The following is a 25815-nucleotide window of genomic DNA, read 5'->3' as shown; positions in this document are numbered from 1 at the left end:
TCTGTCTGTCTGTCTCTCTCTCCTTCAAAAAAATAAATAAAAACATTAAAAAAATTTAAAAAAATTAAAAAAAATAAACATTTAAAAAATCTTATAAAAAAAAAAAAGAAAGAAAGAAGGGAGGTACCGAAGTATTCGCAGTAGCTACTAGCCAATAAGCCCCTGACTGAGATACACAAAACAGTGAACTCTCACAGGCCAGGGTGCTGTCACTAAAAACTGGGGGGGAGGGAAGAAGGGCGGCTTGCAGGCCTGCAGTCACAGAGTTCCTTATAACCAGTGTCTCCCACACATCGCCCCCACCAGCTCTACCACAGACCCCATTAGCATTCTGCTCATGAAAGGGCCTCGTTTTTCCCATACGGACCCCGTTTCCCAGGCTGTCTGACACTTGGACGGCACAGTTAAGTTTCTTACTCATCTTTGTCCACCAGGGCCTAAAACAAGGCCTGTTGCACAACAGAAGCAGGACAGGGATGGCTGAGTGAACACTGTGTGACCCGTCGTGGCCACGTGGGCCCCAGGATGTGCCCTTCAGAGCTCAGTAGGTCAAGACTCACCTGGAGGACGACCTTTCCCCCACTTGGGCCCGTTTGGGTCCTTGATCCAGGGCGCAGCCCGACGTTCCAGCTTCGAGATCAAGTCTGGTTTGGCAGCCGCAGGCCCTAATGCAGGGACGAAGAGTCACACTGAGGTCCCTGCTGTGGACCACCAAGTCAAGTAGCCCGCCCGAAGCTAGTCACGGAAACGGAAATACTCAGGGGTGGCTCTGGGTCTATCTCTTAAGAAAGTCTATTCAGCCAGGGCCACGATGAAAACATACGTACGTGGCAGGCCAATTTATGCATAAAGCCCGAGAGGCAGTCAGGTCCAGATGCTAACATGCATCCCTTAGCCAGGATACATAACGTCCTTAGCTCCGCGGACCAGCCACTGGAGACAAGAGTCAGCTGATTGCATCTAGAGGAAAGGTGGGTGTCGGAGGAAACAGGATACAACAGGAGGAGAGAGGGCAGGGATGGTAAAGCCACGCGAGAAGAGTCAGACTGTCACGGGCACTATGCTGGCTCAAGTGCCCCCAGAGCCACCATGGCTGGCCTACGGGCAGGTGTCTTACTACATGAGTTATTTTCAAGGGGCACTTGAAAGGCCCCTTAAAAATGTCTGCCTTGGGGCGCCTGGGTGGCTCGGTCGGTTAAGCGTCTGACTTCGGCTCAGGTCATGATCTCATGGTCCGTGAGTTCGAGCCCCGCGTTGGGCTCTGTGCTGACAGCTTGGAGGCTGGAGCCTGTTTCAGATTCTGTGTCTCCCTCTCTCTCTGCCCCTCCCCTGTTCATGCTCTCTCTCATCTCAAAAATAAATAAACGTTAAAAAAAAAAAAAGTCTGCCACCTGCAGAGGAACCTTAAATATGACTAGAAGCAGGTCAGGCCTCTGGGTTAAGCACTGCCCTTTATTTAAAAAATGAATATTCTCAGGGGTAGGCAAAGAAATTGATTTCTTGATTTGAAATAGGGGCGCCTGGGTGGCTCAGTCAGTTGAGTGTCTGACTTCGGCTCAGGTCATGATCTCGCGGTCTGTGAGTTCGAGCCCCGCGTCGGGCTCTGGGCTGACAGCTCAGAGCCTGGAGCCTCCTTCATATTCTGGGTCTCCCTCTCTCTCTCTCTGCCCTCTCCCACTCATGCTGTCTCTGTCTCTCAAAAATAAACACTAAAAAAAATTTTTTTTAAATAAATAAATAAATAAAATCCATTAATATCTACCTACGTGCTTTGGTATGTGTGTGAATGTGTGTGTAAATTCCCTTTGGAAAGACAAATACAACTGCTAAGCGTGGGTGCTTCTGGGAAAATAGTGATTATTGTCACTGTTCATCTCTAGGGTCACTTGAATACATTTATATATTTGTATCTGTTATGAGTGGGTATCCATATATTTACTACTAATAAAAATATAATTTAATACATTGTTAAAGTGCAGTAGACTGGATAAATCCTTAAAACATGTCTAAAATGAGGGCAATGGAATAATAATAATAATAATAATAATAATACAAGGAAAAGTTACTGAACACCAGATGCTGGCAAAGTAGGTGGCAAGGAGAAAGAAGCGGATCTAATGGCAGAATCCCCCAGAGACTCGGGACGAGGCGCCATGAGCGGCAGAAGGTGGTGAGTTAGAAACGGGTAGAAAGGGCGGGCCCACAGTCTGCAGAGACCATTCCAACCCGGGTCGTCCCACCTGCCCCAGGAAACCAGAGAACACCGCCACCCCCACCTACCCTCACTTGAGGAGGAGAATGGAGATTTAGTCCACAGAAAAACAGAAGTGGGAAGGTTCCAGGCCCGGGGAGGGTGGGGATAGTGGACAAAGAAGGAGAAGGGTCATGATAATGAAGAAAGAGTCTGTGTTCGGAAATGTGCACTACTCAGCTCCAAGAACACGGGCTTGGCTTCTGGCCCCAACCAGGGGACTTGGAAGAGTTTTCTTTTCTTCTTTTAAAAGTGTTTATTTATTATTTATCTTAGAGAGAGAGAGAGAGAGAGAGAGAGAGAGAGAGAGTGAGTGCAGGGGAGGGGCAGAGAGAAAGGGAGAGAGAGGATCCCAAACAGGCTCCGAGCACAGAGCTGAATACGGGGCTGGAACTCACGATCGATTGGTGAGATCATGACCTGAGCCGAAATCAAGAGTTGGATGCTTAACGGACTGAGCCACCCAGGTGCCCCTGGAAGAGTTTTCTTTGGAGAAAGAGAATTGCCCCTCCCTGTCCCCTTCTGCCCCAAAGGCCTCCGGGACATTGACTTTTGCGAGATTCTCAGTGAGACCTGCAGGCTCACAGCGGACACCCTGCAGTGAAACCCACCCCTTGATGAGTCCCAGCTGCGCACAGAGCTTCCAGCCAAGGTTTGTCAAGGCTTTACTCTTAAACCTGGATGAACCACACGATATTTATTTAAGACAAGCCTCTGACATGAGACGGGTAGGAAAGAGATCGGAGGAACTAGAGAAACTGCAAGGAACGAAACAGATCTCCAAAAAACAAGCCTGAATTCCTGTTCCCAGAGAGAAAAGTCACGATAGTCACCCACGAAGAGAGTCATAGGGGTTCTTAGATTAAAAGTATGATAGAGGAGGGGCACCTGGGCAGCTCAGTTGATTAAGCTTTGGACTTTGGCTCAGGTCATGATCTCACAGTTCATGGGTTCAAGCCCCATGTCGGGCTCTGTGCTGACAGCTCAGAGCCTGGACCCTGCTTTGGATTCTGTGTCTCCCTCTCTCTCTGCCCCTCCCCCACTCACGCTCTGTCTCTTTCTCCCTCAAAAATAGCATTAAAAAACAACAAAATACGATAGAACAAATGACAAAATTAAGTAGATTGTTAGCAAATAAAATTGAGAAAATCTCCAAGAAAGTAGAACAAAAAAGACAGAAGCAAAAAAGGAGAAGCAGAAGGAGGGAGAGGTGGGGAAGGAGAAGAAAATAAAACCAGAGGCTCAATTTAGGAAGTCCACTATCTAACTGATAGGGCTTTTTGGAGGAAAGAAAAGAGAAAATCAATAGGAAGAAATCATACAAGAATGTCCCCCCAAACCGGAAAATGCAAGTTTTCAAGTGGAAGGGAAGCACTAGGTACCCAGAACAAGAAGTGAAAAGTCACTGATGCTATAAACACTTCAGAACACTAGACTAGATCTTGAAAACTTTCAGAGTAGAATAAAACAGGCTGTGTTCAAAGATTTAGTTAGAAAAAGGTATTTAGGGGCGCCTGGGTGGCTCAGTGGGTTAAGCGTCTGACTTAGGCTCAGGTCATCATCTCGTGGTCCATGAGTTCGACCCCCATGTCAGACTCTGTGCTGGGAGCTCGGAGCCTGGAGCCTGCTTCGGATTCTGTGTCTCCCTCTCTTTCTTCCCCTCTCCTGCTCACATTCTGTCTGTCTCTCTCTCAAAGATAAACATTAAAAAAGAATTTTGAAAAAAAAGGTATTTTAACTTCTCTTCAGCACCAGTAAAACCTAAATGCAGTGCTTTCAAAATACTGAGGAAACTATTTCCAAGCTACCATTTTTTTTTTAGTGTTTATTTTTGAGAGAGAGAGAGCAGGGGAGGGGCAGACAGCAAGGGGGACAGGGGATCTGAATCGGGCTTCGCACTGACAGCACAGAGCCCAATGCAGGGCTCGAACTCACGAACTGTGAGACCATGACTTGAGCCAAAGTTGGACACTCAACCAACTGAGCCATCTAGGCGCCACCCCCCCCTCCCCCCCCACCAAGTTACCAATTGGAAAGCAGCATAAGGCATGTCCTCCCATGCAGCCTTTTTTGGGAGGTTACTGGAAGATGTGCTCCAAAAAATGAAGATATAAACCTGGAAGAGATACAGCCAGGGGACAGGAGGGGGACAAAGGGAACTCTGAGGCCACAGCTGTGCAGGCCTAAAGAATAACCAGCTTGTCGGACAGGGCAGGAGAATGGAGACCTGATAACAGAAGCCCCCGGGGAAAGAATGAAATTGATCGATCACAGGATGTCTGAGCATGTGGAAAAGCTCTTCAGAGGAGGTTTAGAATTCCGCTGGACAGTTGGAGAAGAATTGGCAATAGTACAGAAAACTAGCAAAAAAAAAAAGAAAAAATTTCAATCTCGGGGGGGGGAAATCCTACAAGGAAAATCATCATACTATGCCACTTTGATCAGAAATAAATAATACATCATCATAATTATGCAAATAATTTACATTGAATTAACCAAAACAGCATGATATACTTGTTCTGAGAGGATTGAGGGACAGATGGGGGCCCAGGGTGGCGTAAGAGGGCCGGATCTTCATCATCCACAGTAGGAATCAAGAGCGAGTATCACTCTAAAATCAACAAACCAGGAACAGCAACAGACATACTAAAGTGTGAGTCTGCCCGTCTGTTTTGGTTCAAGGTCCAAAAGATAGGAGGGACGCCCAGGTGGCTCAGTCAGTTAAGTTGTCTGACTTGGGCTCAGGTCATGATCTCTCCGTTTGTGAGGTCAAGCCCCTCACTGGGCTCTGTGCTGACAGCTCAGGGCCTGGAGCCTATTTTGGATTCTGTGTCTCCCTCTCTCTCTGCCCCTCCCCCACTCACGCTCTGTCTCTGTCTCTCTCTCTCTCAAAAATAAATGCGCATAAAAAAAATTTAAAAAACAAAACAAAAAAACCAAAAAGATAGGAGCCAACTGTCCCCCATCCCAAAGCTAGACCACTGAGGCCTGACTTGGAAAGTGGGTGGTTGAAACACTGGGCTGGGACCTGAGCCCTCGACACAGGGAGTCGGTGCACTGGGAGTGAAGAGGACAGGAAGCTGGATACTAGAGATGTTTCTGGAAATAGATGTCAAGTACACTGTGAGGACCCCTCCCCCACCATGGAGAGAGGTGGCACGAGCTACTTTCCCCTGACCTTAAGCCTAATGGGGATGACATCCTGACCTTTATCTCCTGGGCTATGGGGCTCCTCATGAATCCAGGCCTGGAAAAGACTAAAAGGCAGAATCTGATGGGCTCCTTCATGGCGGCCATGTTGGGAACAGCCTACATTCCCAGACTTTGTCGGAGCAAAGGATACCTAAGTGTTTTCCATGCTCCAGATGTGGGCCCCTGAGGGAAAGAGAAGGGTCTGGAGCCACTTCCAGGGACTCTGCCCATGACTGCCTGTTGGCAGCCCAGGAATGAGCCACTATGGGGCTGACGGCCAAAACAGACATTCACCGTGTAGAACAGGTGGCAGTAAGGGATGGCGGGGGAGCGTAGAGCCCACAAACTCACCCAGAGAATCAGCTTTCAACTATCCGAGCCACGAGTGGAAGCCAGGTAAAAGCTTTGTGGCACCTCTCCTCCCCACTCACCCACCACTGCGCCCCCCACCCCCGCCCCGGACACACCAGAAGTCCCGGGCCAGGCGGAGGTTAGGAGGAGAACTCCCTTCTTCCTACACAAGACACCAGATTCCAGACCAGAGGCAGGTGGAGTGGGAAGGGGCAAGAAACTTCAGCTTTAGACGAAGTCCAGATAGTTTACTACCCGACAAAGCCTACACTTTTACTTCCTAACTTTGCAGAGGGGGTAAATTTTTGTGCCATTTAAAACTTATAGTGTCAATAATAATACAAGAAACTCCAATCATTTACGTTTTGTCCTGTTTGTTTTCTCACTCATATGTTCGTGTGCCCTCCCCTCCCCTCTTTCTCTCCTCTCTCTGCATACATGTATGAATAATACATAAATATTACATAGGTGATATTTTTCTGAACCATTGAGACTACACTCTTTTCATACCCCCTTTTATCCCTAAATACTTCTGCACGTATCACTCAAGAAAAACGACATTCTCTCATGGGGTAGGTGGAATTCTAACATGAGCTCCAGGGACCTTGGCCCTTCCTGATCCCTACCCTTTGCAGTGTGGGTGGAACCTGTGACCTGACCTCATACCCGTGGGTATGTGGCATGACGTGGCAAAAGAGAGGTTATGTGGCTGACTCACCTAACCACATCAACCCTTTAGAAGCAGAGAAGTCAGAGCTTCAAAGCATCAACAGGGGCACCTGGGGGGCTCAGTCAGTTAAACACCCAACTCTTGACTTTGGCTCTGGTCATGATATGGTTCATGGGATCGAGCCCCGTGTCGGGCTCTGTGCTGACAGTGTGGAGCCTGCTTGGGATTCTGTCTCTCTCCCTCTCTCTCTGTCCCTCCCCGGCTCACACGTCTGCACTAGCTCTCACACACTCTCTCTCTCAAAACAAATAAATAAACTTTCAAAAATAAAGCAGGGGCGCCTAGGTGGCTCAGTCGGTTAAGCATCCGACTTCGGCTCAGGTCATGATCTCATAGTTCATGAGTTTGAGCCCCGTGTCAGGGCCTGTGCTGATAGCTCTGCTTCGGATTCTGTGTCTCCCTCTCTCTCTGCTCCTCCTCTGCTCACACTCTGTCTCTCTCTCAAAAATAAATAGAGATTTAAAGAAACTTTTTTAAAACAAAGCAAAACAAAGGACCAACAGGATTCGACACACTGTTGCTGGCCCAAGGATGGAGAAGGCCGCATGGAAGGGACAGAGGGCAGCCTGCAGGAGCTGAGAATGACCCCTGGTCGAAAGCCAGCAAGAAAACAGGGACCTCAGTCCTACCACTGAGAAGGAACTGGATTCTGCCAACAGCCTGGATGCTCTTGGCAGTGATTGTTCCCAGAACCTCCTGATAGGAGCCAGTCTGACGGACACCTTGACTGTGGCCACGTGAGACCCTAAGCAGTGAACGTAGCTGAGCCCATCTGGACTTCTGACCTCCAGAACTTCAAGATAATAAATGGGTTAAAAATTTAGCCACTAAATTTGTGATATTTATTTATCGTGTGGCAACGGATCTCACCCGGCTAAAGGGAAACCAAAATGGAGGCCACAATTTGAACAGACCCCCTAAACCATTCATAATCACGTAACCAAATCTCTAACTGCCCCAATTTCACCTAAACGGGGGCGTTGACCCTAAACAAAACTGAAGCTTTCTTCATAGCACTGTGACCTTACGGCTTCCAAGCCAGCCGGCTGCGCACAAGAAAACTTACACAGTGCTACTACTCTAAAAAGAACAGAAGTTTCTAGTAACGAATCACAATTTAAAAAACCAAACAACATACTCCCTGAATTCTAACTGCTGAGAGTCAAGCTCTTAACCACTTTGGGTGTGAGGCCTCCCTGTTCACGAACAGTTGGTTTCTTGTTCAATATAATACTCGTATCACGTAAAGCTCTCTGAATTTTCTTTTGACCACCCAAAGAGTGAGGAGAAAAGAACCACATGCACAGAGCTGATCCAAACAAGTAGCGGTGGCAAAGAATAAAGCTGTATTACGAGTGTAAACTATGAGGTTCGCTCTTTGAAAAAATAATGTCTGTGTGTATTTCTTAGAAATAATGAGGCACATTACTAGAAGAAACAGCTAGAAGACTTTGGGGAGGAGGACCCAGCAACAGAGAAAGCCGGGATAGGGTACTGTCATTTTGTGGTATAAGTCCTGTTAGAACTACTTAGGTTTCAAAAACATGATTATGGAGAAATATTTGTAAATAAAAACTGGAAACACACAGGAGACTGAATATCCCTGAATCTGTTCGCCTCAGTTCTATTCTCCTTGGGGACCGGCCACCTTTGCCTGCCCCGCCACCGCCACACCAGGCCCAGGGGTACTGCGCCCCAACTGGACCTCTTGGAAGCTGTGGCTAAAATGCTGCCAAAACCCTCTCCTTTTTGTTCCCTTCAGAACGAGGGAGACAGAAGGGAATTTCAAACAAATTTTTCTACGTCTTAGTAATGGCAAAAGGGCAAAGGGGCCCTAACTACAACAAGTGCATGTGCATGCACACACACACACACACACACACACCCTCCATAAAAGTTCATAGAAATGGTTTGGCTTGCAAAGACGGACTTCTGATCCTTCCAGGCTACCTCCGTCCGAAGGCTGGCAGGCCCTACCCATGAGTCGGCTGGGAGAAGCTGCCTTGGGTTGCTCCCTGTCTCCTGCACAGCCCCACTGTACAGCAGCTGCCTCCCTACACATCACGTGAGCCATTCGAGCTCCCACTCGTCTCTCACCGAGGCCCTCCTACTAGGTTTTGGTTTCCACCTAGTGGCATGACTTCTTGCCCCCAGCTCTGTGAGTTCTGGCTGTAGCTGATGACCGCGCCCGTAGAAAGGGCAGTGCCCACCTGAAGTGTGTGACCTGCCCCTTGGCGTGGGGTGACACTCTTACTAATAAAAACAAGGGCTACTGCATAGTCCCTATATTGGCAGGTCTACTTCTGTCACTGACAAATACTAGTTTCTTAACAGCAGGATCTGAGTTTTCTTTTAGGGGGGGAAATAAGAGACATCATCAAATATGACCAAACTCTGAAACCAGAATTTAAAGCATGGAAGTAAAAGCATAGTCAGAAGCTCTGTAGAGTGATAAGTAGCTCGAAATAAGCAAGTCTACGTACGAAAAGGGCGAAATAGCAAAGCATTAAAAACAAAACACAAACCTCTTCTTTTCTCCATAAACAAAGTGACTGTCCTCTACAGGTTCAGTCCTATTGATGAGACAGCTGATGAGACCGAGGAGGGTGTGACAGGTGGGGGCGGCCTCCCCTGGAAACATTCTCTCTGTTGAAAAGCTTCAGTCTGTACAATTTAACTGTCAACAACTGACAGAAATTAATATTAAGTTCGACTATATCAAACTGAGACTTTTTTTTTTGAGAGAGAGAGAGAGAGCGCATGAGCAGGGGAGAGGGGCAGAGGGGGAGAGAGAATCTCAAGCAGGCTCCAGGCTCAGCACGGAGCCCAATCCAGGGCTGGATCCCATGACCCTGGGATCGCGACCTGAGCCGGAATCAAAAATCAGACACTCAACCAACTGAGCCACCCAGGTGCCCCGAGACCTTTTAAAAACAGGTACAATAGTTATAAAATCTGAAAGAACAAATCTACTAACCGTAAACCCTAACAAGAGCAATGGAAGAATTAGCTGGGCTTCCTGAAAGGATCAGAGCAAAAGGAAATCAACAGCAAGAATGTGCTGCGATGCAGCTTGATGACCATCAGACCCCAAAGACCCACCACAGCAACTACAGCATGAACTACAATGAACTACAGCAACAATGAACTACAACATGACCTGATCACATGGGACAGCCAGGCCCCTTTCTCCAGCCAGTTCCCCTGGATGGAGGGAACTAACCGTGACCTCCAGAGAAAGTCTGAAAGAGCCAGGCAAACTAGTAACTTCCAGCAAGGGGGATTGGGGACGGGAGTGGAGACTTCTAGAAAATTCTTGTACTGTTCGAATTCTTAAAATAATCTCACCTCATATTTGGTGTTATTATTATTATTATATTAACAATATGATTAGCACAAATCTTGAAAAGAGAGGGAATCCAAGTGCCCGTAAACACCTACAAAGCAGGGAATGGAAGGAGTATAAGGCACATGGAATGCACAGAATAGAATAGAAAGAATTTCAGTTTCTCCGTTTTCCAGGTAGATGGTCGGGATTCCCAGGCTTGCTTTCTCATCTGAAAATGCTACTACTACCTGCTATAGAGGTTTGCTTTAAGGATGAGAGAGAACATATATAAAAGACTCAACACAGGACCAACGCTCAGTAGATGCTCAGTGGACAGCAGAAACCACTGTTATTATTTCCACACAGGAGAATAAAAGAAAAACATAGAAGCTTCCTGTAATACCCAGTATAAGCAGATCATCAGAATATTTGAAGATAAAATATAAGAAGCATTAAAAATGGATGGGAGGGGTGTCTGGGTGGCTCAATCAGTTAAGCGGCTGACTCTTAATTTCGGCTCAGTCATCATCTCACAGTTTGTGAGTTCAAGCCCCACATCAGGCTCTGCGCTTGGGATTTTTGTCTCCTCCTCTTTCTCTGCCCTTCCCCACCCATGCTCTATCTCTCTCTCCCTCAAAAATAAATAAATAAACATATATTTTAAAAAGCCTTTAAAAAATGGATGGGAGATTTTTTTAAAGGCTAATAGAACTTCTCTTGGCTGCAAAAATTATAATGGGGTTTTCTTTTTCACAAATTGTGTTCACTCCAAGGAGAAGTTCTTTTTGTAGAAAAATAATTGAAAGCTAGTACCAAATGATATGTGATTTTCAACTCTTAAAGTACTTGTCACAGGAGAATAAAGTATGGGAGGGAAAAAAACTCACCAAAGCAAAACGAATAGCACCTCCACTGTTTCAACACTGTTTTATATCCCAAATACCAGCCCAATGCCCTTTAACACAGGTCATTTTTAAACATACAAATCATTTATGTTTGGCCCCACTTATATTCTCAAGCCTCCTTAAAATACTTTTATTTTTAATTTTATTATTTTTTAATTAAAAAATTTTAATGTTTATTTTTGAAAGAGAGAGAGAGCACGCATGAGCAGGGAAGGGGCAGAGAGAGAGAGAGAGACACACAGAATCCGAAGCAGGCTCCAAGGCTCTGAGCTGTCAGTACAAATAGTTGATGCGGGGCCCAAACCCATGAACTACAAGATCATGACCTGAGCCAAAGTTGGACACTTAACTGACTGAACCACCGAGGCGCACCTATTTTTATTTTTTTTAATATTTATTTATTTTGAGAGAGACAGATAGAGTGTGAGTGGGGGAGGAGCAGCAAGAGGGAGAGGCAGAGAAAGAGAGAGAGAGAGAGAGAGAGAGAGAGAGAGAGAGAGAGAGAGAATCCCAAGCAGGCTCCACACTGTCAGCACAGGGCCTGATGTGGGGCTCATTCCCACAAACCGTGAGATCATGACCTGAGTCAAAATCAAGAGTTGGGTGCTTAACTGATTGGATCACCCAGGTGCCCCTATTTCTAGACTTCTGTGCCCATTTTAATTTCTCAGACGACTAAAGAGGATGTCCCCATTCTCTATAAAGCCTTCCTGACTCTTGCCTGCTACCCTCAAGCAAAATTAATTGCCCTTCCTCTGATGATACTTATTGTTCATCCAACTAAGCATAACCAAGACGGGACTGTCCCTTATTTCCCCCAGTTAGCTAAGATCTCCCCATTCCTAGGGCATCTGGGTGGCTCAGTCGGTTAGGCATCTGACTGTTGGTTTCGGCTCAGGTCATGATCTCACAGTATGGGAGTTCGAGCCCCGCATTAGGCTCTGTGCTGACAGTGCAGAGCCTGCGTGGGATTTTCTCTCTCCCTCCCTCTCTGCCCCTCCCTGGCTCACTGTCTCTCTTTCTCTCAAAACAAACAAACTTAAAAAAAAAAGAATTACAAAATATTATATATAAAAAAAGATTTCCCCATTCCTAACCGACATAAATTCAAAAGAAAATGAGCACGTGCTTATGTTGTATGCTGTCAGCCCCGATGGTGGGAGACACCCTGTTGTCAACATCAGTTAGCACTGCTTTCACGACAACGTTCCGCAGGGGCTCTGAGGGCAAGGCACGTCACTACTGTGCATTCCTTTCAAGGAAAACCCAACTTCTCATACGTGGTGTGTATTTCTTAAAAATGAATTTCCCCTTCATTCTCACTGCTTTTAAACAGTTCTAGGGGCACCTGGGTGGCTCGGTCAGTTGAGCGTACGACTTCAGCTCGGGTCATGATTTTCCAGTTCATGAGTTCGAGCCCCACATCGAACTCACTGCTGTCAGCCTGTCAGCCCAGAGCTGGCCTCAGGTCCTCTGTCCCCCACTTACGTTCACCCCAAAATAAATAAATATTTAAAAAGTAAAAATAAACAGTTCTAGAGGTAGTGATGCTCTTTGAAGGCATACTTTGTACAAGCGCCCAGGGCCTAAGGCAGGATTACAACACCTCTATTATCACACAAGAAACCAGTTTTTACATCACTTCTGAATGTTCGGGGAGCCACTTAAAAATTCTGAACAATGAGAACAACAAGCACACGGGTCAGGAATGTTCAGAAAATAATCCGTATCTTGGCTGCGCATGAAAGGGCAGGATAAACCAAGGGCTAGGACGTCAGTTGAGTCACAGATATTCTTAGTTCTTACTCCACGGAAGTCACGATACAGATTGCTGCTGGGATTCCTGAGTTCTGTCCAGCTGCCCGTTCTGTAAGGTTGCTGTTATCACATATGCTAGTCAGTAAGTAAGAGCTTTAGAAGAAGAAAAGTCGCCTTCCCATTTCGATGCCGCATGAGAACCCTGGGTGGAGGAACGGAAAGCAAAGAGAACAAGAAGCAGAGGCAAGAGACAGCACTGTCCCAAGAAGGTAACAAACACTGCTGCGTTCCTCATGCACCGGTGCCCGACCTAGCGACACCGCGGCCAAAGGTCACCAGCCCTTGCCGGCCCCTGGGCGCAATGCCGCGGGCCTGGCATAGACAGAGGGGAGGGCGCCTCCATGCCTTCGCTCACACCGTCCCTCCCTCTGTCATTTCTGGACGCCCTTCCTTCTCCCCGTCTGCCTGGTTTTCCAACTTCAGACTCTGTAAAGGCTTTCCTGGTCCCTCCCTCCGACGCCCAGCAAAATGAAATCACTCTTCTTTAGCGGCCTCAGGGCACTTTTCCCGAACCTCTTTCACGGAGCCTGTGTTACTTTCTAGCTTCTTATTCAAGTGTCTGTCTCTCCCCCAAACCTGCCAGCCCCTCAAAAGCAGAGACCTTCACTGGTGTTCAGCTGGCACGTGGGAGGGATTCAGCATGTCTGGTGGAGGGTGAAAGATGGACGGGCGGGAGCGTGGGGAGGGGGTGAGTAGCGTCCCAAAGCCAGGAGAGAGCTCTGAGGTACAAAAAATATAATCTCTCTCCGCCAATGTACAGGGAGAGGGTAGAAATGGGAAGATGGCCACAAGCCACAGCTGCCCTTGTGGGGTTCCCATGTCAGATGGTGGTGGCAGACAAGGGTCTACGTGAGTCTTTACCCAGGGAAGCCAACAGCTCATAATTCATCCGCATCACGTCTCTGTACAGCTCCTTCTGCCGCTTGACTAGCATGCCCCACTCCTCCCGGGTGAAATACACCGCCACATCCTCAAACACCACCGGGAGCTCCTCAAACACCACAGGAACCTCCTCAAACAGCCCCTCTTCAGAAGGATCCTGCAACAAAGAGCAGCAGTCACTCAACACGCCTCTTATGCCAGACACCCAGTGGGATGCTTTCAAGGTCCTTCGTAAGGACCTTCTCAAGGCCCGTCTCTCTTGGGAGGCTTGCCAAGAGGCCCAGATGTACTCTGAGGCAGCAATGTACCCAGCCAAAGTCAAAGAAGCACATTTGCGAGGCCCAGAGTTAGTAGGTGAAAAAACCAACCAAACAAACAAACAAAAAACCAAATGAGCCTCAGTCTGATCCTGGGGTCTCCTAGGAGGAAATATAAGTGCTGAAGAACAGGGGTCCTGGAAGAGCTTACGACTGCACCCCTCCCTGTAAGGTTCTAAGGGGCTGCCTTCTATTCATCCGTGACTACAATGATGACCGTCTGCCTCCAGGAGCACCTGCTAAGATTTCCCACTGGGATGGGAAGGAAGAAGAAGTCGTACAGAAGAACGAAAGATGCTTATATTCAGTGACGAGGTTTACACGTGCCTTCCTGCTAAAGGAATTCAGATTATAAATGGTTAGACATATTTATTAGCTCCTAATACCAAACACTAGATGGAATATGAACATGAAGAGAAATGAGCTCTGTTGCTTTTCCAGATTCTGGAAAAACCCACGCTTACTAACTTTAGCTGGGCCCTTCTCATGTTAGGGACGAGGAACATCTGAGCTATTCTCGTTGGAAGTAGAGGGGTACTCCAAATGACTTCTAGTAAAATCCTGCTCGCGTGAAATAGCTGAGAAATGGCAAAGGACCCCGTAACTCAAAAACTCCAGTGAACGCAGTTTCCTTGCGGCCAACTTTGCAAAGAGCTAGAGACCGACTGAGTGCCCGCAAGGTGAGAGCCAGAGAGGTTCGGGACCTGCCGGTGCGCAGGGGGTGGGAGGGAGTGCCAGCTGGCAGCCACGCTCTGGCACAGGTGGACTGTGGCCACGTCAGTCCCCCTGACGCTGTTTCCTCCCAAAAAGACGAGTTTAATCTGACCCACTCCACCGGCCTTAGGGCAGCATCAAAACCCTTACATAAGAGAACGGGCGTGGAGAGATTTTACAGTTTCAAAGGGCTACCTGATTCCAAAGTCAAAGCTGAAAAACTTTTAGAAGTTAAGTATTTAAGAGTTCTGTGGTTGTTTTGTGGTCGTGTATTATCTTCTTGAGTTCTGCGACTGTTTAGGATTCTGGATAAAGATCAGTGTTCTGAATTTAGATGTTCCCTTTATATCAGGAGTTAGAATGTTCTGTCCCACTAATTATGTTTTGTTGTCTGCAAAAGGAAATGAGAACAACAGGGGTGCTGTCTTAAATACATGAGATAATACACGTAGAGCACATAAAATAATGCCTACTACGTTATCAGCACGTTAGGTTATGATAACAGTATAACGTTAGCAGCAGGCGTAGCTACTATAATCTCCCCATCATCGTCATTCAAAATATGTTGTTCTTAGTACAGAAACCTTCCCCTGGAGACACAGCAATCATTACAAACACATTACCTGGCCGCAGGGTTCGGCAGCGTCATTACACAAAATGTTAACATTTGAGGCGCTGTAGATACCATCAGCAATTTCTTTTTGCCTCAATTCAGAAATGCAGTCGAGATACAATGCAGGAATTGTTCCATCCTCTCTCGGGTCCTCCAGTTCAGCTCTGGAGCCGGGCAGGAGCTGGGCCATGTTCTCATAGGCTCCCAGAGGCCCTGGGGGGTACAATATGGGATAATCTGCCGTGAAGAGGTGCTCCGGGCTGGCCAGAACATCTCCGGATTCATCTCGGATGCTCTGGAGACGGGCTGCCCAGATGGGGTCCCGTGCTGCCAAGGCATTGACGCAGAACAGGTGAGCTTTGCTCTTGGCGTGGTATTTGAGCGTCTCTACCTTGAATGGTCCTGTGTAACCTTCGATTAATCTTGACCGTTTGTCCCTGACAGACGGGTATTCTCGGCAGGCAGAGCAGAAGAGAGCCGTCTGCTCCTCGTTCATGACCAACCACGGGAACTGCACAAACCAAGACTTCTGGATAGACCGGGGTTTCAAGGGTTTTTTGCTTTTTCCTGTACAGTCTCCCTCAGTGTTGCCAGGCTCCGTGCTGAAGTGGGAAAGGCAGGCTTTCTTCTGAGGCGGCAGGTACGGTCCGGCTTCTGCGGCCGGACTCCGCCCGTCCCCTTCTTCCACGCAGCCCATCTGGTTTTTCCCTTTAGAGAAAAGAGACCAGTGGAATTTGGTCTGAGGTCCTGTAGTTAGAGCCACTGCCACCCATGAAGCCTCTCGGTGTATCAAACACGAAAGCTGGAAGTCACACCCAAGAGTGACACAGGCTCTACTTGGAATTTTCTTCCAGACCCTCAGCGCCCCAGGGCCCACCTCAGCTGACCCAGAAGAAAATCAGAGGGGCTTTAAGCAACTCCCCCTTTTTTTTTTAATTTAAATTTTGGCTTGGCCAAAAAGACCTCTGCAATTTCATCTTTGCAACCCAAGATACGGGCACAATCTTCAGAAGTTCAAGCTTATTTATGGATAAGAACGCAAACTGATAAAATGTCAGTTAATGAAGATATTAAAGCCAAACCCTGCAACTCTGTCCTCAGCAGGAACCCCCTTCCATGGTACCCTGGCACACAGACGTCTGCACTCCGCTCGCGCATCTTTGGAACCAGGGAACGACCAACCTCCTGGGTAGTTTTTGTCCCCAGAGTTTGCCTTAAACCACGATCCATTTGTAAGTACTTTCCACCCAGGGGTGCTATGTCAGCCCTCCAGAGAAACACAAGCCCTCTCCCACACCACAGCCCTTCCAAGAGGCGAAAACTCTCATCAACTCACACAGATCTTCTTTCTCAGGCTAAACTAGAAGTTTCTTTATTCACGCCTTAGTTGAAACGCAACTTATGGCTTTCGCAGCTCTAACTCCCCTCGAGCCATTTCTTGTGAATAAGCACAGATGCCCAGTGGCCAAGGACTCCATGGTACTTGCTCCAGGCCAACAGTCCAGTCTACACACCCGGAGCTCACCCAGGAGCACAAAGCGGCTAATGAAGAGTAAGCAGGCTCAAAAGAAAGAGCCAAGCATTGGAAAACAAAATAAAACAAACTGGTATCTATGAAGTCTCGGGCTCCCTGTGGTCCATCTGAGACAGATCGTGAGGGAGAGTAGACTCCTGTGATTCGACTCCCGGAACAGCTTGTTCCGCCTCCCTTTTCTCCGGCACTGGGGGCTGGGTAACTCAACCACCTCATACAATGACACGATGTCACCTGGCCTGACTCTAGCCAAGCCAGTCCCTCAACAGGACGGGCTTATCGAAGGAGAAGAGCCAAAATAAATCCTAGAACTTAGCAGACATCTGTCCATTCACTCAGTGATTACTTAATGTGCAACTGCTATGTGCCAGGCATTGTTCTTAGCACTGGGAATACGGGAGTCAGTAAGACAAAGTCATGCCATCGTGGAACTTAGAATATATAACTGCAAATCAACATATACTCTCAGGCAGAAATAAAGAGAGGGCCACCTGGGTGGCTCAGTCGGTTAAGCATCCGACTTGGGCTCAGATCATGACCTCACGGGTCGTGGGTTCGAGCCCCGCATCAGGCTGTGTGCTGACAGCTCAGAGCCTGGAGCCTGCTTCAGATTCTGTGTCTCCCTCTTCTCTCTCTGCGCAACCCCCTCCCACTCGTGCTCTGTGTCTCCCTCTCTCAAAAATAAACATTAAAAACATAAAAAACATTATAAACAATAAAAAAACATTAAAAACAATAAAACATTAAAAAACATAAAAAAGTAAACATTAAAACATTTAAAAACAATAAACATAAAAAAAAAAAAAAACAAAAAACCCGCCTGGGTGGCTCGGTCACTTAGGCGGTTAGGCATCTGACTTTGGCTCAGGTCATGATCTTGCAGTCCGTGAGTTGGAGCCTGTGCAGACGGCTCAGAGCCTGGAGCCTGCTTCGGATTCTGCATCTCCCTCTCTCTCTGCCCCTCCCCATTCATGCTCGGTCTCTCTCTTGTCTCTCAAAAATGAATAAATGTTTAAAAAAAAATTTTTTTTAAACATTAAGAAATGGTTTTAAAAAAATAAAGAGAATGTTGGAGAATGATGTGTATATGTCAGATACACTGGGGAAGGACAGCATTCTCATGTGAGCTGGAGGACAGCAGGGAGAGGCCAGGGATAAGACAGGAGTCCTGGTGCCCAGCTTTCTGCCCCCTCTCTCCAGCTAAGTACCCCTCCTCCCATGCGGGTCCACACTCACCTGGATGGTGGCTCAGGACATTCCTCTGGCCCTGGGCACTGCCCACCCATGGCTCTGGCCCTCGCTCAAACTTGTAGAACAGTTCTGGGTTGGCAATAGTTGGTCCTGAGTCAGGAACAGAGAGAAGCACTTATGAAGTCTTAGATCCCGGTCACAACGTTAAGGAAGGGTCTGTCTGGGACCTCCCCCTCCACACTGTAAGATAATTGGTCAAGGGCACAGGTAGGAATCTTGATACTTCAGCATGGTGGTTTGGAAACTCAGATATCCATGAGGCTCCTAAAAGAATGGGGGACTAAGTGAATGCAGTGAGGGGCACAGTGTCCCTCTTTGAGGCTAAAAGGGTTTGAAAACTACTCCTGGTTCAGAACAGAGACTCACAAACCCAAATGCTGAGAGGGGCCTGGCCAACAACGTAACTGAGGAAAGCAGGCCGGGTGGGGAGGCTGTGGCCACCCGTGTGGGGGTACGGCTGCCGCTCCCCTCGGGGAACGCAGGGTCAGCGCTGCCAGGCTGTACCGCTTTTCAAGAGAAACCAGAAATCATAATTCCATGTAAAAACTCCCCATGGTGAAATACTAACAAATTAAATATTGTAAAGGAACCACCTGGCAGGCTCAGTGGGAAGAGCACGTGGCTCTTGATCTCAGGGTCATGAGTTTGAGCCCCACGTTGGGTCTAGAGATTACTTACGTAACCTTAAAAAAATTAGGGGCGCTTGGGGGGCTCAGTCGGTTAAGCATCCGACTTCGGCCCAGGTCATGATCTCGCGGTCCGGGAGTTCGAGCCCCGCGTCGGGCTCTGTGCTGATGGCTCAGAGCCTGGAGCCTGTTTCGGATTCTGTGTCTCCCTCTTTCTCTGCCCCTCCCCCGTTCATGCTCTGTCTCTCTCTGTCTCAAAAATAAATAAATGTTAAAAAAAAAAAAAAAAACTTAAAAAAATTAAAAATATTGTAGAGAAACCAAGCAAAAGTGATGAAAGCAGAATAAAGGCCCGTGAGCCGTGACTCTGCAACTTTTGGTTTAAAAGAATCGGCAGTTTTCAAACTGGGTTTGGCAGGCCTGGGAGAACCCGCTGTAGCCCCTGCGCCCACAGAGAGCTGCCTGTGGCTCCCGCAGCCTTAGACGGGGGGGGGGGGGGGGGGGGCTGAGATGACAAGAAGAGAAAGGCGTGTCACATGGTCGTCCAAGTGAATTGAGAAAATAGCACATACGTTGTACACACGTGTTGAATTACAATCACGTCTGTCCGTGGCACGGAAAGTCTACCCACAGAAGCAGAGAAAGGACATTCAGAAAATAGAAAAGGTGAAATACACCTACATGGGCACGAAGTTTTAAGTGGCTTTAGCTCCTTAAGCCTCTACGACGCCCCTACGAAGGAAACCAAGACTTAAAATGTGAAAGTTGGGTCGAAGGCACGCCAGAGTCACGTGGTGGGGGCTGGGCCTGGGCCCAGATCTCCACAGGCCAGATGATGCTCCTGCTTCCAACACTTACTACCTCCAGTGTCCTGTGGGCACCTGAAACAAAATCCACCCTGCAGCTCCACCCACTACAGGCCGGGCTTCCTGCTGGCACCGTGTGACACGGTAAGGCATCAAGGTCCAGCCCTGACATGCTCCAGTTCCCCACTTCTCTTGGCCAACGTACGAGAAGGAGAGAAGGGGTGGTGCGTGAATCTTGTGCAGTTAAGTTACATAAGGGGCTGCGCAGGTGAATGGTGTAAACAGGCCTGAAAAAAAATGGTAGGATTCCAGAAAATTCTCCAGTATGGCAGAGTCGGATATGATTTGGAATGCTGACCTAGACCGAGGCGGTGGGGAAGCGAACAGGGGCCCATACCTAGTGGTGCCACCAGCTTGTCGGAACCACAGATCTCCTTCTGTTGCTGACTCAGCAGCATCCATTCCCCCTGAAGCAAGTATACAGTGATGTCATCAAAGGTCACAGGAGCCTGGAGGGAAAAATGACACCTGCTAAGCACCAATTTCCTCCTCTGATGAATCTTCCGCACCTGTGTTCACACCCCCTGAGGGCACCTGTGCTCTGGGAACCTATCAAACTAGAGGAGGGGCATCGTCAATCTACATATAAGACCTAAAGACCCCACCTCTCTCACCTCCTGGGTCCACAGGAAGGGCCACACACCGAAAGAACTGTCATGGAGAAGGCTGACTCGGGAACTCCGTCATCCTTTCCTGGCACCCTCCTCGCCTGCCACAGTACCCGGTATTCTCAGCCAGTGCCTCAGCAACAACCTAGGGCACACTCTTGTGCAAAATCTTGAACATGGTAAGGAAGACGTATCTAATTTCTGGAAACAGTCGAAAGTCCTTCAGAACTATGTCTGCCGATGAAGTCAGTGATCAAGACAGGCAAAGGTTTACAGTGGAGAACTATATATCCCATGGAGCTTGTAAAATAGCTCTGTTCTATGGGGCGCCTGGGTGGCTCAGTCGGTTAAGCGGCCGACTTCGGCTCAGGTCATGATCTCGCGGTCCGGGAGTTCGAGCCCCGCGTCGGGCTCTGTGCTGACAGCTCAGAGCCTGGAGCCTGTTTCAGATTCTGTGTCTCCCTCTCTCTCTGCCCCTCCCCCGTTCATGCTCTGTCTCTCTCTGTCTCAAAAATAAACGTTAAAAATTTTTTTTTTTTTTAAATAGCTCTGTTCTGCCAAAAAGGGGTCCGGGGATCAGAAAATATTTTGGGGGAGCTCTGGTGTAAGATGGTAGATTGAACAAGTACACTGAATTCTGCATCCTCCCTGTGAATTGAAGACACCCTCCCTGGGGCGCCTGCATGGCTCAGTCACTTGAGCTTCCGACTGCGGCTCAGGTCATGATCTCGCGGTTTGTGAGCTCGAGCCCCGCAGAGGGCTCTGTGCCGATGGCTCGGGGGCCTGGAGCCTGCTTCGGATTCTGTGTCTCCTTTTCTCTCTGCCCCTCCCCCGCTATGCTCTGTCTCTGTGTCTCTCAAAAATAAATAATTAAATGTAAAAAAAAAAATTTTTTTTTTAAAGACACCCTCCCTGCCAAAACGCTCAGAAAGAAAACACCCACAAGGATAGGAAACAGAACAAGGAGGGAGGTGGAGGAGACAGAAGCAATAGGATTTTGGAAACTGAAAAGTAGATGAAAAAGTAGTAACTGAGCAGACCCAAAGAAATCAAATCCTCGCCCAGCAGTGGGCAAACTGAGAAACGACCCAATTTATACCACAAAATCCAAAAAAAGGCTCAGAAACTGCAGTGCTGAGAACCTCCGGCCTGGGAGTGAAGGCAGCAAGGGTAAGACAACAAGAATGGGGGGAAAGCTGTTCGCCAAGAAATGCCTGCCCAGATTCCCCTGCAAGGCTCAGTGCTGACAAGCCCCCCCCCCCCCATCTCCAGCCGCCTTCCATGGACTCTGGGCTTCCAGTTAGAATTTTGGTTTCTGACTATTAAGCGTCCGACCATTAAGCTGGACTATCAGACATCTGGAGAAAGGTTCTTGCAGATGGTGGCAGGGAGAGGAGGCAGGTTGGAACTGAGGAAATGAATGTGAGGCATGGAAAAGAAAACTTTTCCAAAACAAAACTATCATCATAGCCCCAGAGAGGGAAGAATCCGCGGCCATGCAACAAACCATTATAAAAGAAATTATCAGAAAAGGAAATAGGCAGAAAACATTGCTCCGTTTATCCTTTTAATTTCATACCCCGAACATTTATCACTTAGTCTGATAAAGAAAATTATTAACAAAATATAAATTCCCCACCACCAAAGCAAAACAACATTTTGGGAAATAGTATCTTTGGGGTAAGTAGAAGGCCTTCCAGAGTGACAACTGTGAAGGGGACACATTTATTTCCGTTTATGACAAGTTCTAGTACATTTGTCTAAAATTGCCTTGTAACTTTATGGTCAGATTTCGAGCAGGTGAAATATCTATTTTAACTCAATAGTCAAAGCTTCTTGAGAAAAATAATACAGATAGTTCTTATCACTCACTGTTGAGCTGTATACTTAAAAAAATAATTTGACTGCTTTTCTTATGAGTTAATACGTGTTCACCGCAGAAAATTTAGACAATGAGCAGAAAAAATGTTTTAAGATCACCCACAATCCCCTTACTAAAAAAGAATTACTATTGACACCTGGTATGTAAACTTACAGTCTTTCACCTATGAATATGTATGAATGAACAATTTTAAAAACAAAAATGGTTTGGAAACACAATGGTCCAAAATCTTTGGGACACAGCAAAAGCAGCTCTAAGAGGGAAGTTTATAGCAATACAGGTCTACCTCAAGAAGCAAGAAAAATCTCAATCTAATCTTATCCTTAAAGGAACTAGAAAAAGAAGAACAAACAGAGCCCAAAGGAAGGAAATAATAAAGACCAGAGTGGAAATAAATGAAATACAAAGAAAAGAAAAGATCAATGAATCTAAGAGCTGGTTCTTTAGAAAGGATAAACAACATTGATAAACCTTTAGCCAGACTCATCAAGAAAAAAAGCAAGAGGACTTAGATAAATAAAATCGGGAATGAAAGAGGAGAAATAACAATGGATACCCCAGAAACACAAAGGATTACAAGAGAATACTATGAAAAGTTATATGTCAACAATTGAACAACCTAGAAGAAATAGATAAATTCCTAGAAACATACAATCATCCAAAACTGAATCTGGAAGAAACAGAAAATTTGAACAGACTGATTGCTAGTAATTAAATTTATTCAGTAATCAAAAAAATCCCAACAAACAAAAGTCCAGGACCAAATGGCTTCACAGGTGAATTCTACCAAACATGTAAAGAATTAAAACCTATTCTTCTCAAAATTCTAAAAGACAGTAAAGGAAAAAAAAAACTTCCCAATTCTTACTGAGGCCAGCATTAACCAAAACCAGACAAGAACACTACAAAAAAAAAGAAACTACAGACCAATATACCTGACAAACAAAGATGCAAAAATTCTCAAGAAATAGTAGCAAACAATTCAACAATACATTAAAAGCATCCATTCAGCACAATCAAGTGGGATTTATTCCAGTGATGCAAGGATGACTGAGTATTTGCAAATCAATCAATGTGATGCATCACATTAACAAACAGAAGGATAAAAGCCATATCATCTCAATAGATGCATTTGACATTTGACAAAATAAACATCCTTTCATGATAAAAACTAACAAAGTAGGCTTAGAGGGAACATATACCAACATAATAAAGGCCATATATGAAAAATCCACAGTTAACATCATATTTAATGATGGAAAAACTGGAAGCTTTTCCTCTAAGATCAGAAATAAGATGTAGATGTTCACTTCCACCACTTTTATTCAACATAGTACTAGAAGTCCTAGCCACAGCAATCAGACAAGTAAAAAACAAACAAACAAACAAACAAACAAAAAAAAAACAGAAGGCATCCAAATTGGTAAGGAAGAAGTATAGCTATCACTATTTGCAGATGACATGATATTACACATAGAAAACCCTAAAGACTCCACCAAAAAGCTATTAGAACTAATAAATGAATTCTGTAAAGATGCAGAATATAAAATTAATATACAGAAATCTGTTGCATTTCTCTATACTAATAACAAAGTAGCAGAAAGAGAAATTATGAAAACAATTCCACTTACAATTGAACCAAAAAGAATAAAATGCCTAGGAATAAATTTAACCAAAGAGGTAAAAGACCTATACTCTGTAAACTATAAGACAGTGATCAAAGAAATGAAGACAACACACACACACACACACACACACACACACACACACTCACACACACACACGGAAAGATATACCATGCTCATGGACTGAAAGAATCAATACTGTCAAAATGTCCATATTACCCAAAGCAATCTACAGATTCAATGCAATCCATATCAAAACACTAACACCACTTTTCACAGAACTAGAACAAAGAATCCTAAAATTTGTATGGAACCACAAAAGACCCAAATAGCCAAAGCAATCTTCAGAAAAAAGACCAAAGCTGGAAGTATCACAATCTCAGATTTCAAGATATACTACAAAACTGTATTAATCTAAACAGTATGGTACTGGCACAAAAACAGACACATAGATCAACAGAACAGGACAGAAAACCCAGAAATAACCCCCCTTGTATATGGTCAATTAATTTGTGACTAAGGAGGCCAGTATATACAATGGGGGAAAAGACAGACTTTTCAATAAATAGTGCTGGGAAAACTGTATAACTACATGCAAAAGAATGAAACTGGGCTACTCTCTTACACCATACACACAAAAAAAATCTCAAAGTGGCTTAAAGACCTAAATGTGAGAACTAAAACCATAAAACTCCTAACAGAAAACATAGGCAGTAATCTCTTGGACATCAACCTTAGCAACATATTTACAAGATGTCTCCTCAGGTAAGGGAAATAAAAGTAAAAATAAACTGTTGGGACTGCACCAAAATAAAAGGTTTTTGCACAGTGAAGGAAACCATCAATAAAACAAAAAGGCAACCAGTGAATGGGAGAAGATATTTGTAAATGATGTATAAGAGGTTAATATCCAAAATACATAACAAACTTACAGAACTCAACATCCTAAAAAAAAAAAAAAAAAAAAACTAACTAAAAAATGAGCAGACACAGGGGTGCCTGGGTGGCTCAGTCGGTTGTGTCTGACTTTGGCTCAGGTCATAATCTCATGGCTCACAAGTTCGAGCCCTGCATCCAGCTCTGTGCTGACAGCTCAGAGCCTGGAGTCTGCTTCAGATTCTGTCTCCATCTCTCTTTCCCCCTCCCCTGCTCGCACACTGTCTGTCTCTCTCTCAGATATAAATAAACACTAAAAAAAATTTTTTTTAAATGAGCAGAGGGTTTGGATAGACATTTTTCCAAAGAAGACATACAGATGGTCAACGGACACATGAAATGATGTAATCATCAGGGAAATGCAAGTCAAAGAACAATGAGATATCACCTTGCACCCCAGTCAGAATGGCTAGTATCAAAAAGACAAGAAATCACAGGAGTACGTGGCTGGCTCAGTCAGTAGAGCACGCAACTCTTGATCTCGGAGTTGTGGGTTCAAGCCCCACACTGGGTGTAAAGATTACTTAAAATAAAAACAAAAAAACAAGGTAAGGAATAACAAGTACTGATGAGGATATGCAGAAAAGAGAGCACTCGTGCCCTGTTTGCGATGTAAATTGTTGCAGCCATTGTGGAAAACAATACGGAGATTCCTCAAAGAGTTAAAAACAGAAATACTATATATCAGCCATATAATCAGCCACATCAATATCAGCCATAAAAAAGAATGAGATCTTGGGGCGCTTGGGTGGCTCAGTCGGTTAAGCGGCCGACTTCGGCTCAGGTCATGATCTCGCGGTCCGTGAGTTCGAGCCTCGCGTCGGGCTCTGTGCTGACAGCTCAGAGCCTGAAGCCTGTTTCAGATTCTGTGTCTCCCTTTCTCTGACCCTCCCCCATTCATGCTCTGTCTCTCTCGGTCTCAAAAATTAAAAAAAAAAAAAAAAAAAGAATGAGATCTTGCCATTTGTGACAACATGGGTGGATCTAGAAGGTATTATGCTAAGTGAAATAAGTCAGACAAAAAAGACAAATAGAATATGACTTACCTAAAGTGGAATTTTAGTGGAATCTAAAAAAGAAAACAAAGTAACAAAAAACTGAAACAGACTCATAAACACAGAGAACAAACTGGTGGTTGCCAGAGGGATGGGGGGATGGCCGTGGGAGAAATAGGTGAAGGGGATTAAGAGACACAAACTTCCAGTCATAAAATAAATAAGACATGGGGCTGAACAGTACGCAACGGAGAATGCTGTCAATAATATTTTTTTTTCAACTTTTTTTTTTTACTTTTTTTTTTATTTTTGGGACAGAGAGAGACAGAGCATGAACGGGGGAGGGGCAGAGAGAGAGGGAGACACAGAATCGGAAACAGGCTCCAGGCTC

The 25815-nt window shown here is 45.9% G+C and overlaps 1 protein-coding gene across 6 annotated transcripts in view; it reads right to left on the bottom strand.

Annotated features, from left to right (window-relative positions):
- The window catches only part of ZNF862 (zinc finger protein 862), a 37478-nt gene that overhangs the window by 7679 nt on the left and 3984 nt on the right, over window positions 1–25815 (bottom strand). For 4 of the 6 annotated variants that reach the window (XR_006199378.1, XR_006199377.1, XM_042927007.1 and 1 more), the window contains exons 2-6: window positions 19716–19827; window positions 17872–17976; window positions 15112–15809; window positions 13437–13614; window positions 561–665 (exon numbers count right to left, since the gene is read on the bottom strand). Coding sequence is in view for 4 of the 6 variants with exons in the window: in XM_042927007.1 (XP_042782941.1) it covers window positions 561–665; window positions 13437–13614; window positions 15112–15809; window positions 17872–17976; window positions 19716–19827 (1198 nt within the window). In the remaining 2 variants the exon portion in view is untranslated. Of the gene's footprint in view, window positions 1–560; window positions 666–13436; window positions 13615–15111; window positions 15810–17871; window positions 17977–19193; window positions 19245–19715; window positions 19828–19992; window positions 20332–25815 lie in introns of those variants that run through there. The other 2 variants (XM_042927006.1, XM_042927008.1) reach the window with 2 other exon arrangements.

Source organism: Panthera leo, chromosome A2 (assembly GCF_018350215.1).
Source record: "Panthera leo isolate Ple1 chromosome A2, P.leo_Ple1_pat1.1, whole genome shotgun sequence".
NCBI classification, from domain to species: domain Eukaryota; kingdom Metazoa; phylum Chordata; class Mammalia; order Carnivora; family Felidae; genus Panthera; species Panthera leo.
The sequence above is the reverse complement of the archived record's forward strand: the minus strand, read 5'-3'. Positions and strand labels throughout refer to the sequence as shown.